This window comes from Salminus brasiliensis, chromosome 9, assembly GCF_030463535.1.
Source record: "Salminus brasiliensis chromosome 9, fSalBra1.hap2, whole genome shotgun sequence".
NCBI lineage: Eukaryota > Metazoa > Chordata > Actinopteri > Characiformes > Bryconidae > Salminus > Salminus brasiliensis.
In genome coordinates, this window is record NC_132886.1 from 10,713,985 (window position 1) to 10,727,396 (window position 13,412).

The window sequence follows — 13,412 nt, forward strand, 5'->3', positions numbered from 1 at the left end:
TTATGACCACGATTGGCCAATCTTCTGCAAGAATGGCATAATTAGATTTTTTATTTTCCTGTCATTCCTTGGAATATCCTTTAAAATATCCCTTGTGTAGATGATGCAATTATCCTCACCCCAGTGTTGAATCATGACCCTTGCCAGTTCGTCTTTGTCTGTGTTCTCCACATGCCCTCTAAGAATTCTGTCTTTCCTATTGCATACCTTGTTTTTCATTTTAGTAAACTGTTCCACAGTTAAGTCATCCAAGATATCCACAAGACAGTCATGCCAGCCGTGAAGATCAAAAGTGGGTACATTGGAGTTACCTGATTAAACACATAAATAAATGTGATATAATTATAAGGCATTATGACTATAAACAAAGAGCGAGAGAGTCAAGAATTATCTTGATAAATCTAAAGTAATTGAAGTATTAGTTGGAGTGCTAAGCAGGGATAATTTAAATTATTATGCCCTCATGAGATTAATGACACTTAACATTGCCCCTTGTGTTCAGTGGAATAAATACAAACAGACTTTTTTATACAAATTGAAGATTTTCTCATAATATAAATTTCTGCTATCGATACTTACACTGGAAATTATCCTGTAGTTCAATGGCATCTTGGGCTGGATTATTATAAGATGTCATCTCAGTACAACCCAGCAGTGCTGATGCTTCTGTATGATGGATTTCGGCTATTGCCTCCATTGTGTTCTCTTCTCTTTCTGTGTTTCTTGTCTCACAATCAGGCTGATCAGAATGTAAAACCTTTCTCTGAAGACCCTCGTGTATTCTCATAATATTTTCTAACCGGGATATGTCCATCATTGACTCAGTCCTCTCGACTCTTGAGTTTGTCTTACGTCTTTTGAGTTTTTGGATTTTTTGTTTCAATCTTTGTAAAAGTTTGGTCTTTTCACGTGATTCATCATTTTTCTCAATTTCATCCACAGAGAAATGTAGTGGAACATTTTCTTTTTCTGCAATCATCAGTGCTATGTTTTCAATTAGCTTTTTACTCTCATCAAAACTGATCGATTTCTGCAGTACACAGTATCTTTTACCACATGTCTCAATTAGGGGTTTTATGTTCATTTTACTGATGGCATCTTCAATGTTGACCTGTTTGTGTCCCCCTGTGAAGATGATTATGGTGTGATCCCATACTCTTCAGAATCAGAATCAGAATCAGAATCTCTTTATTTCACCAAGTATGTTACACATACAAGGAATTTGTCTTGGTGAGAGCAACACGTATGACAAGTAACAAAAAACACAGAACACAGTCTTAAACTAAAGGAAAATGACACTAAACAATAAATAGGGTAGGGGATAAATTAAAAAAGTAAGAAGTACTAAAGGTAATAAAGAGCTGGAAAATATATTTACAGAAAAGAACATCTGTACAGGTGTGCAAATAGTCATAGTGCAAATAGGCAGAGTGCAAAATAGCTGTTCAGTCCGGTTTGGTACAGTTCAGTTTTATGTTTTGAGGTTTACAGTGGGAGGTGACCACTGTGGTTGAGGAGCGCTACAGCTCTGAAGAAGATGCTGTTAGCATGGCGTGTTGTGCTGGTTTTGATGGATCGCAGTCTTCTACCAGAGGGGAGTGTCTGGAAGAGGGGGTGTCCAGGATGTGAGGGGTCAGATGTAATCTTGCCAGCCCGCTTCCTCACCCTGCTGGTGTAGATCTGCTGAAGTGATGGCAGGTTACATCCAATGATCCTCTCTGCTGTCCTGATGATGCGCTGGAGTTTGGTTCTTTCTAGTGAGCTGGAGGAACCAAACCAGACAGTTATGAAGGCTGTGATAATGGACTCGATGATCGCTGTGTAGAACTGGATCATCAGGGTCTGTGGCAGGTTGAATTTCTTGAGCTGTCTCAAGAAGAACATTCGTTGTTGAGCTTTCTTGATGATAGAGATGGTGTTTTTCTCCCATTTCAAGTCTCTGGAGATGGTGGTGCCCAGGAACTTGAGTGACTCCACCATTGATACTGCAGTGTTGTTGATGTGGAGGGGGGGAAGGGTGGGTGGATTGCGTCGGAAGTCCACCACCATCTCTACAGTCTTTTCTGTGTTTAGCAGCAGGTGGTTGGAGACAGTCATTAGTGTAGAGACTGAAGAGAAGGGGTGAAAGAACACAACCCTGAGGGACTCCAGTACTAAGTGTCCGGAGGTCTGAAGTGTGCTTCCCCAGCCGCACCTGCTGTCTCCTGTCTGTCAGAAAATCCACGATCCACCGACCCATGGAGTCTGGCACTGACAGCTGGGAGAGTTTGGCCTGAAGAAGCTGCGGCACAACAGTGTTAAAGGCCGAGCTAAAGTCCACAAACAAAACCCTAGCGTAGTTTCCATGGCTGTCGAGATGTTGCAGGATAAAGTGCAGGGTCAGGTTGACCACATCATCGACAGACCTGTTTGCTCAGTACGCAAACTGCAAGGGGTCCAGCAGGGGATCTGTGATGGACTTCAGGTGGGCTAGGATCAGGCGTTCAAAGACCTTCATGACTACAGAGGTCAGGGCGACAGGCCTGTAATCATTCAGATGGTGTTTTTCTCCCATTTCAAGTCTCTGGAGATGGTGGTGCCCAGGAACTTGAGTGACTCCACCATTGATACTGCAGTGTTGTTGATGTGGAGGGGGGGGAAGGGTGGGTGGATTGCGTCGGAAGTCCACCACCATCTCTACAGTCTTTTCTGTGTTTAGCAGCAGGTGGTTGTTGCTGCACCAGGACACCAGCTGCTCAATTTCCTTTCTGTAGGCAGACTCATCACCATTGGCTATGAGGCCCACCAGAGTGGAGTCATCTGTAAATTTCAGGATCTTTACAGCTGGATCTTTGGAGACAGTCATTAGTGTAGAGACTGAAGAGAAGGGGTGAAAGAACACAACCCTGAGGGACTCCAGTACTAAGTGTCCGGAGGTCTGAAGTGTGCTTCCCCAGCCGCACCTGCTGTCTCCTGTCTGTCAGAAAATCCACGATCCACCGACCCATGGAGTCTGGCACTGACAGCTGGGAGAGTTTGGCCTGAAGAAGCTGCGGCACAACAGTGTTAAAGGCCGAGCTAAAGTCCACAAACAAAACCCTAGCGTAGTTTCCATGGCTGTCGAGATGTTGCAGGATAAAGTGCAGGGTCAGGTTGACCACATCATCGACAGACCTGTTTGCTCAGTACGCAAACTGCAAGGGGTCCAGCAGGGGATCTGTGATGGACTTCAGGTGGGCTAGGATCAGGCGTTCAAAGACCTTCATGACTACAGAGGTCAGGGCGACAGGCCTGTAATCATTCAGTCCGGTGATGGCTTTCAGCAAGGAGTTTTTCCAAGGTAGTTTGTGTTGTTTTTGTAAGAGTGTTGTTCACTTTAATGGCCAGAATGATTGCATGAAGTCCCTTTTCAAATGAGCTCACTGCATCTTTAATCTCCTGTCTTAACTCACGGTACTTTGGGTGCAAATTCAATTCTCCTGACCAACCAGGAACACGGACCAAAGTTACTTTTGTTCCGAACACAGTGCGTTCTCTCCTGACATAACGTTTTTTAAAGGATGTAAAAAATGTAAACACCTTTTTTCTAAAAATGGCATTTCCTATATCATTCTTTCCAGAACTATGACATCCAGTGATCACAAGATGCAGCTCCTTGAAAAGCGGGTCATTGACATCTAAAAGAATAGAGTAAACCAAATACTTTGACAAAATGGTAGCACTCACAAGTGAGTAAGTAAGCACATTTACATCTCATTGCAAGGCAACAGAAATGTTAAGTTTAAAATTCAAATGATTCCTCAAAGCATTTATTAGCCTCACCTTCCTCATCCAAGACATCGTATGTTCCTGCTAAAGACATTAAAACAAACTAAATTACACTGAATACTATTTACAGTTTGTTTTTTAAACATCAATTCGTTTTTATTTAACAATCGACTAGCTCATTTTTTCTCTTTTCACTTTTTAAAGCAATCATTGTTCTTTTTCCCCGCCGTTTCCCCGGACTCATTTCTTTTGAGCTGTTCCCAGTATCCACTCAGCATGGGTTCAAAGCCCACCTCAGCTTTTTTTCCATTTGCCTCTACCTGCTTTTAGTCCTGTCACCTCTGTTTTGGGGTCTTATTAAACACAAGCTCACTTAGTTAAGAGGTTGTGTTGTGACCAACACTACCTATCTAGGTTTGATTCCCTCAAGTGAATGGGTGAGTCGTGGTCAGTATAATTTGGCTTTTTTAACTGTTTACAAAAAAACATAATGTCAGAGTGAAAAAAATATTTCTACAAAGTAATGCCAGTTAAATAAAAATCCACAATGTAAAATATGTGACTACAGAAATATAAAAGTGGCTGACCTAATTCAACAGAGGTCCAGGCAACTGGTGCTAGTAGTCTCAGATTAGTGTAATGGAGATCACCTAAATGCTGTGAATGTGTCCTGAGTGATTGTAGTATAAAAGACCAGAGAACATCACTGTTGAATAAATATTCAAATTTAAATTATATCTTAATTACAGTTCAGTCAAAGGCATGTGGAAGACTCCAAGGTCAACTGGAAGAAGTTTTCAGATCTGATGGCTTTCAGACTTGATGCCATATGTTTGGTGGACACTAAACACTGCACATCACCACAAACACACCATCTAGCATTATGCTGCGGGGAGTCTACTTTGCAGACTTTACTTTGACATTTAAAAAGCTGACCATGATTCAATTTACAAAAGCAAAAAAAGAAGAAAACACTTAAGGGGGTGAATATGTTTTTAGGTAATATGATTTAGAGTGCCTGAAATATCACTGGTCCATCATATGAATTATGTCATTATCTGAAATCATTGTGATGCCCTTTTTAATGACAAATAAGAATAACTTACTGTTTTTATTTCCCATGCTACTGCGATCCCAAGTAGTTAAAATGCTTGTGCTTGTGCTGATGGCTTATTTAGGAACCAACTCTGTAGAGGAGTTAACACAACACTCAAATAGGAGCTAATTTCCTTGCATATCTAATAGAAATGTAGTATTAATTTATTGAATTTAATTAATTTAGTGAAATTCCAAATCAGTTTTCATTAAATATGAAAAGATAAGATAACAAAACTAAATATTACGTCCAACAACATACTAAAAAATGTTGCTTCAGGATATTTAATATCATAAAAGCTTGGGGCCTTTATCTTGTTGGAAAAAAAGCACATTTGTCATTGTGTGAAAAGAGCTGTCCATAGACAAAAATAAATAATCTGGATGTTAGCACAAATGCAGTGCATAATCATAACATAATTTAGACTAAGCAAAATTGGAATAAAATTACTGTAATTAAAGTAGTAGTAGTTCAGCAAAAATATGAATACATTTACACAATTGTCTTCTTCTCACAAATGTAATCAATAAGCCCAGACATGTATAATTTGCAGTAGCAAAACCTATGGTCCTCAGGTAAGCCATTCATTCTGTTTTTAGCTATGTGTACTTTTTAAAATTTGTACAGATCACAGAATGTCAAACAGTTTCAGAACAAATCATTTTATTTGTTGTAACCTTTACGAATACAAAGTCTCAAACTCCCTTAAATATTACAGGAAATTGTCACGCATAATCTTAAGTTTTAATTGGTGACTAAGTTTCTATTACTACACCAAACAATAAAGGAAATGATAATGATGATGATTAGAAGTACAACAAAAATACACTGAGCAAAAATCTACATTACAAAATGAACACAAAGGGCTAAACTTAGCATGTAAAAAAGTGTTAGTAGTAGTGTTAGTAGTATTAGGTTTTATTAGTACTTTCTAATAGTGATGGTACCTAATGAACATCCCATAGGAGGTATTAAGTAATATTTTTTGGAAAAAAGTAATGCTGCTAATGTTAATGTATTAATTCTCGTAATTGGGATGTTGTTGATTATTTGTATATTGATAGCTTGGATTTATGGATTATTTTAGTGATCATGTAAAAGATGTTTGAGTTTAATAAAACAATGAAGTGAAGTGAAACTTACTAAAAAAATAAATCTGGCAGATATTGAACCTCATATTCCAACTATTTTTTACCAGCAATGTTTTATGGACTCTAATAATAGAATTTTAAATATCAGACAACAAATCCAATCCATAGTATTAAATCCAATCTGTCTGTCATCTGGTGTGGCTGATATAGAAGCTTGCTACCCATTTCCACAGCCAGAAATAGAGAAAATAATCTCCTCTGCAAATTGTACAACCTGTACACTGGATTCAATTCCTTCACAAATACTAAAAGAAATACTTATAATCAAGTTATAATCAAACCTCTTGTAAAAATAGTAACCTTGTCCCTTAGCCTAAGTCATGTATTTAAACTGTTAAATTAGCAGTTATTAAACTTTTGATCTCTGGTCAAGGATACATCTCCGTGTTGGTGTTACTTGACCTTGACTTTTAAAAAACATGGCTCATCACAGGAACAGCCCAAACATGGTTTAAATCTGACCTGCTATAAGTTTTCTAAAGATAAATTATGTATCTTCAAATGATACAAAAGTGTGATATAAAATCCCATAAGACTCTATTTTAGGACTGGTACTGTACATGACGTCAACCTCTATTATTACGCATACACAACAACCCAAATGACAAACTTAGATAAAAAAATATATATATTGAAGACTATGTAAATTGCCTGAAATGCTGAAATGTTAAATGTTGAATGAAACTTCCTTCTCCTAAATAGTAACAAAACAGAGGTTCTCCTTTTGAATCTTTTGAGAAATAAATTATCAGACTTAGTGTTAAACTTGGCTGATTTATCTGCTATTTCTGGCAGCTAAAAATATTGGTGTCATAACTGAATAATTTTACCAACATATAACTAATATTACTCTGACAGCTTTTCTACATATTTGGAACATTGCCAAGCTAAGAACAGCCTTATCCTGCATGATGCAGAAAAAACTGATGCATGCTTTTATTACCTCAAGGCTAGACTCCTGCAGTGCACTATTGTCAGGATGTTTCAGCAAGAAAAGTGTAATCTACCCTCTAAGCGCAACAGTAGCGATGCTGCGTTTATATCACTAAATAAAATCACTAATACATGACTGGTTTTGTAAAGAGAGTGCCTTACAGGAGGAAATTGGTAAGATTATTAATCTTTGTCAGTAACAGGTTAACATGTTAGTAATGTGTTAACCCTTTTTGCTGCAATTCAGTTATCAAACATGAAGGGTGGGTTTATTATTTTTATATATATTTCACGCATATATAAAGTGACTGCAGACCCTCCAACTAATTTTGATGCATACGGGTATCTATTTGCACTATGCAAATGCTAGTAAGTGTCATGATCCACTGGGACTGACAAAAATGAGGGTGAACACTTGCAGGGGATGGACCAAAGCGAGAGAGTTTATTAACAAAATAAACTGGGCAGAACACAAGATAAAGCAGCAATAGTTACGGGATGAACGTTAAACAGAAATATAACAGTGACAATGTAAACTGGGCAAACAAAAGAGCACACATGTGGCTGAATGGAGACGAGGGCTAGGCTAGCGTGCCAGGGAGAAGTCAGAACTAATAACGCTAACCAAAACACAAAGACCGCACTAGTCAGGTGTTTCTGAACTTACGTGACTTCAGAGCTGAGGGAACCGCTACCGAACCCAAGCAACAGAACCGATATAACGGTAGGGCTAGGGTGCGGGACTCACCTGGATGACCTGCCGCCGGGGAAGCGTGAGCCCAGACAATAGGGCATGAAGGGGGCACGGTGGTGCATTTGAGGGCCTCGGCTATCTCTGTGTCTAGGTCACACTGTATTGCCACGACAGTTGCACTCGATGGCAGGATCGGTGTAGGAGCGGTCTCTCCCTCATCCACCGACTGGTGAACGCAGAAGAGAGTGTCCGCCTTAGTATTGCGGGAGCCTGGACGATACGAGATCGCAAACTGGAACCTGGCGAAGAACATGGACCACCTAGCTTGCTGGGTGTTCAGACACTTGGCCTTACGGAGGTATTCTTGTGGTTCTTGTGATCCGTGAGAACCAATAAAGGATGGGCAGCACCCTCTAACCAATGGTGCCAATCCCCTAGCGCCATCGTAACTGCCAGGAGCTCCCTATCCCCTACCCCGTAATTCTCTTCGGCCCCCGTGAGTTTCTTTGAATAAACCGGCACTGGGTGAAGCCTGTCACCCTCCCCGTGACGCTGGGAGAGCACAGCCCCCTCCCTGGTGTTGGAGGCATCCACCTCGACTATGAATGGTTTACGGGGGTCGGAGTGGCGCAACAGCGACAACAGCGACATGAAAGTGCGTTTGAGCATTTGGAAGAAGACCTCCGCGGCTGCCATCCACGTGATGCGCCGGGGAGCTCCCTTAAGCAGTGACGTAATGGGTGTTGCCAAACTACTGAAATCTCTGATGAATCTACGATAAAAGTTTGCAAAACCTAAAAAACGCCGGACCTCCTTTACGGAGTCAGGTGATGGCCAATCTAAGACCCCCTTGACCTGGTCCATCTGAACCCCCCGCTCACTGATTATGTACCCCAAGAAAGGGATCTCGTTCACGTGGAACACGCACTTCTCAAGCTTGGCATACAGCAGGTGGGCCCTAAGCCTCGCCAGGACCAGGCGAACATGACGTATATGAGCGGGCAGGTCGGGGGAGTACACTAGAATGTCATCCAGAAAGACCACCACGAAGCGTCCGAGGTAGTCTTTCAGGATGTCATTGATAAGTGCCTGGAAGACAGAGGGGGCATTCGCTAACCCGTATGGCATGACCCGGTACTGGAAATGCCCCCTGGTGGTCATAAACGCTGTCTTCCATTCATCCCCCTCCCTGATGCGTACCAAGTTATACGTGCTGCGGAGATCTAACTTCATAAAGACCCGGGCTCCCTGCAGCTGCTTGTTGCTGTTGGTCAGCCTGTTGCTGCACCAGGTGACCAACAGTCTGTAGAGTGTGCTGCTGTTGCCCCAGGAATTGACCCTGGGCACAAACAGCCTGATTCAAGGCCTCCATCCCCGTTTGTTCGGAGGCTGTCGGCCGAGGATTCTGTCATGATCTGCTGGGACTGACAACAATGAGGGTGAACACTTGCAGGGAACGGACCAAAGCGAGAGAGTTTATTAACAAAATAAATTGGGCAGAACAAACAAAATAAACATGAACGTCAGTGTAAAAGTCCTCTTTATAACAAAAGTCCATGACATGATCGTGATAGAAAGACATTACGTCTCATAAAGTCCTGCGCGCTGCGGAATGTGACTGCCCCCGAGGCGGGCGCGGCGTCGCGGGCGTGACAGTAAGCCTCATATTACATTTTATTTAAAATGCAAATAAGCATTGTTAAAGGTCAAACTTTCCATAATATATCTATATAAGATTACAAACCCAAATTTTGTTTCCTAAAAATGTGTTTGTTCTTGGCTTTCTGGATTTCTTTTACTTTCCCTGCACATTCTCTCTTCACTTGCTTGTGTTTGCTATACCTTCTTGTGCAAATTAAAATTAAATTAAATTAAGAACAGGAGCTGAAAGGGGACTGAAGATTTTCTGGGATGCCTACCTTACCAACAGTGTTCACTTGCACTTGCTTTCAATGTATGTGGGTGTGTCTATGAAAATTTTGTGTGCAAATGAAACAAAAGAACAGTGTTGAGGTATGCAAGCTTAGTTTTAAGATTTTTAATTTTTCATTTTAATCAATAGTATTCTAATCTAACTGTGGTTGGAAAGATGTGCCCCACACAGAACTGTGGAAAAACTTTTTTGTGATGTTCATAGTTTCCAGTGTTTCATATCAAGTCAAGTCAAGTGGGTTTTATTGTCATTTCAACTACATACAGAGTACACAGTGAAACGAAACAACGTTCCTCCAGGACCATGGTGCAACATAGACAGTGCATACAAGACACAAGTGCAACACAAACAAACACAAACACATATTGTGACACAATAAAAACAAATCCCAGACTTAACACTGATGTATATGGAATCAAAGCTAATATATATTAAATGAACACTGATCTATATTTTAAATGAACACTTATAATTGAAATAAGCATGTAACTGATTTTACTGATTACTAATCAGAAGTACTTTAAATACACCCATTGTTGTGAAGCTGATTGTATGAAGAGAAAAGTGTATATTTTGTAATTCTGTCTAAATTGTTATTATTTATCTAACCGTGTTAGCTGATAGGGTAGTGTACATTGATCTCTCTTACCAGCCACTGGAAAATTCTGCGCCCTCTCACAGGATGTAACATTCATAATATGTTGTCTGACATGTTTAACATGTTGTATGAGGGTTACTGTGAGAGTAATTGTTGGTTGTGTTTTTTAATTTCCTGTTGTCCTTCCTGCTAGGGGTGAGTTTTCCAAAGGCCTTGTAATGCTTTGCCAACTACTTCTTAAAAATATTTCAATTTAACATCTAACCAGACCTATTCGCTATTTACATATTCACAAGTACATCTGTAGTAAGGTTTTGCCTGACGTTTAGAATCTAAAAGCCAGGGGCCCCTACTTCTCGGGGAGTGAGGGAAAGGATCTGCTTGTTCTATAGTCATGAAAGCTATAAACAATACATACAAATCATATTATCAACCACATATGTATGTGTATATTTAATAAAAAACACATTTCAACTCTTATTCCCATTATTATTATTATTATTATTACTATTATTATTTTTGTTTTGTTGCACAGTTTTATATTTGTTGATGATTATAGGCATTTTATGCCTATTTATTATTATTCCTCCAGTTTTATACAAAATCCTTCTCCTGAGAATTAGTGGCCCCTGGCTTTTGTGTGCTGAATGGCAGGCAAACTCCACCTAAAGCTGTGAATATTAAATTAAACACATATACTGTCCTACCCCTGTCACTAAAACTATTCTTAATTGCAAGAAAATATTATAATGTAATTAGTGTCTTCGTTAATTTCATTATTAACTTTTATATGAAATGCTTCAGAAATAGGGGATTATTTGGGATTACTGAAACAGAAACAATGCTTCAAAAGTGATAATTATGGTGTTTGAGAACAAGGAAATTTTTATTTTAATTTTTACTTATTGTTTGACGCAGTATGGACTTTACTTACACACGTCTTTTTTATTGTTAACAACACTAAGATAGAACCTGATATTCTCCAGAAAGGTTAGCTAGTGCAGTTAGGGTTATAGGGTTATTGAATTCTCATTGTCAACAATGAAACAAGGAAACACTTGCAGAGATGGATGATGCAAGGCTTTAAATAACAAGGGGTACAAAATAACAGGGAACAACCAAACGTGAAAAAACAGGGCAGCTAAAAAAGAAGAATAAAATAGAATAAAACAGCACACTAAGTGAAAAAAAACAACAACAAACAAGCTTAACGTGGCAAATCCGGGACTGTACAAAACAACTAACCTGAGACTGGGAGGAGGCTGAGCTGGGTAGAGTGACAAACACGAAACAAACAGGGCAGGGGAAAAACCAAAACTGCTGAGCCGTGCTCAGGGGGAAAACCAGGGCCAAAACAAAAACATGAAGCAGAGCTTAGAACAGGGTAAGAGCAAAAACACGAAGCAGAGCTTAGAACAGGGTAAGAGCAAAAACACGAAGCAGAGCTTCGAAGGGGCAGAAAACAAAACACAACGCCGAGCTGCGGAGGGGCAGAAAACAAAACACGAAGCTGAGCTTCAGGAGGGCAGAAAACAAAACACGAAGCCGAGCTTCGGAGGGGCAGAAAACAAAACATGAAGCTTTGGATCAACAGGGGGGCAAAACAGACCAGGCATACAGAACGAAAAATAGGATCAAGGTTACCGCAAACAAGACAGGACAGACGATGTAGAGACCAAGGTGTGTTTCCTTTGAACAGGCCATGGAACACTAAAATACAGAGGCTATACAGAGCGAATTCACAACAACGTGTTTGTGTTGTGCAAGGGCATATGAAGCCACAGTCCCAGATGAGCTGAATGCCACTAACGAGGGAAGTTGGCCGCTGTGTGCGCTCAAATTATGGAATCCTTTTTTGGGGCCATGGGAGTCCTGGGATTGCCCCCAAGGCTGGTGGGTGGTTCCCCCTAAAGGAGCGACCAACAACCCTCGGCCAGGGGACATGCATGGTGTGGAGTGCTGGCAGGAGCAGAGCAAAGACGTGGGTGAGAAGTGCTGGGAAGGGGTCGGTCCTTCTTGGGGCGTCACATGGAAAGAATTGTGCATTCGTGAGTGTGGGAGAAAGCTTGGTTTTGTAGAAAATGTTGTTAATCTTCTTGGTAATGACATAGGGTCCAGTGTACATAGCTTTAAGTTTGCAGAGACTACTGGTGGCCTGATGATGGGGAACAATGGGCCCATGCGATAAGGCGCTTTTGAAAGGCACTAGAGATGTAGGTCTTACCAGTGGGACACGAGGCAGGTACTGTGGTGTGTGCTAGGGCCTGGTCTATTTTGGTGTCTATGTCACACTGAATGGCATATATGGACAGTGTGGAGAGTAGTATAGGGTCTGGGATGGACTCCCCGCTTTCCCCTTTTTGGTGGATGCAGGAAAGTCCGGTAGGCAATGAAGAATAGGAAGCGGGAGAAAAAGAGGGACCACCTAGCCTGACATGGGTTGAGACATTTAGCTTGGCGCAGGTACTCAAGGTTTTTTGGGTCCATGACAACTTGAAAGGGAATAGCAGCGCCCTCTAACCAGTGACGCTATTCCCCTAGTGACATCTTTACAGCGAAGAGTTTCCTATTTCCCACACTGTGTTTATGTTTGGCCGCCATAAGCTTCTTTAAATGAAAGGCTACAGGATGGAGTTTGTCACTCTACCCATGTCGTTGGGAGAGGACAGCCCCCACCCCTGTGTAGGAGTCATCCACCTCCATAATGAACGCACTCTGGGGGTCGGGGTGTTTGAGTAACGGGGCCGATGTAAATGTGCATTTGAGCGCTAGGAATGTAACCCTTTTTGGGGCTACTTTCTTCTGAATGAAGAAGATTCACAAGGCCACTGGGGACTTAGATGACATGATGTAACCTTGGGCCAAGGCCTCAGTGATGTACTCCTCCATCTCCCGTTTCTCTTCACCTGTAAGTGGGTAAATACGAGACTTGGGTAAGATATAGTTGTTGATCAAATGGGTTGCACAGTCATACAGGCGATGGGGAGGCAGCTTAGTGGCATGGGTCATTCTAAAGACGTTGCTTAGGTCTGAATGCCAAGGATGATTGCATAATCAGAGGCAGGAAGTATGAGTAAATCTCCTTGGAATGCAGACAGCTAGCCACCAAATGAACAGGAACTGTAACATGTGTGATAGGGGCAGGTCCCATGGGCTGGCCACCCAGGGATGTTATTCTGAGGGTCTTCAGAAGAGGCTTGACCAGAATCCCTAACTGTGTGATGACGTCCGCTCTCAAAAGCAGCCTGACTAGAAAACGA

At 41.2% G+C, this 13,412-nt stretch overlaps 1 protein-coding gene across 1 annotated transcript; it reads right to left on the reverse strand.

The window, feature by feature from the left end:
• LOC140562365 (uncharacterized) lies at window positions 1–7,934 on the reverse strand. The gene is made up of 5 exons (XM_072687942.1): window positions 7,676–7,934; window positions 3,802–3,828; window positions 3,299–3,656; window positions 580–1,160; window positions 1–311 (listed from the first exon to the last, which is right to left on the reverse strand). The coding sequence occupies exons 1-5, from the start codon at window positions 7,932–7,934 to the stop codon at window positions 1–3; spliced, it is 1,536 nt and encodes a 511-aa protein (XP_072544043.1).
• Between the last annotated feature and the right edge of the window lie 5,478 nt (window positions 7,935–13,412).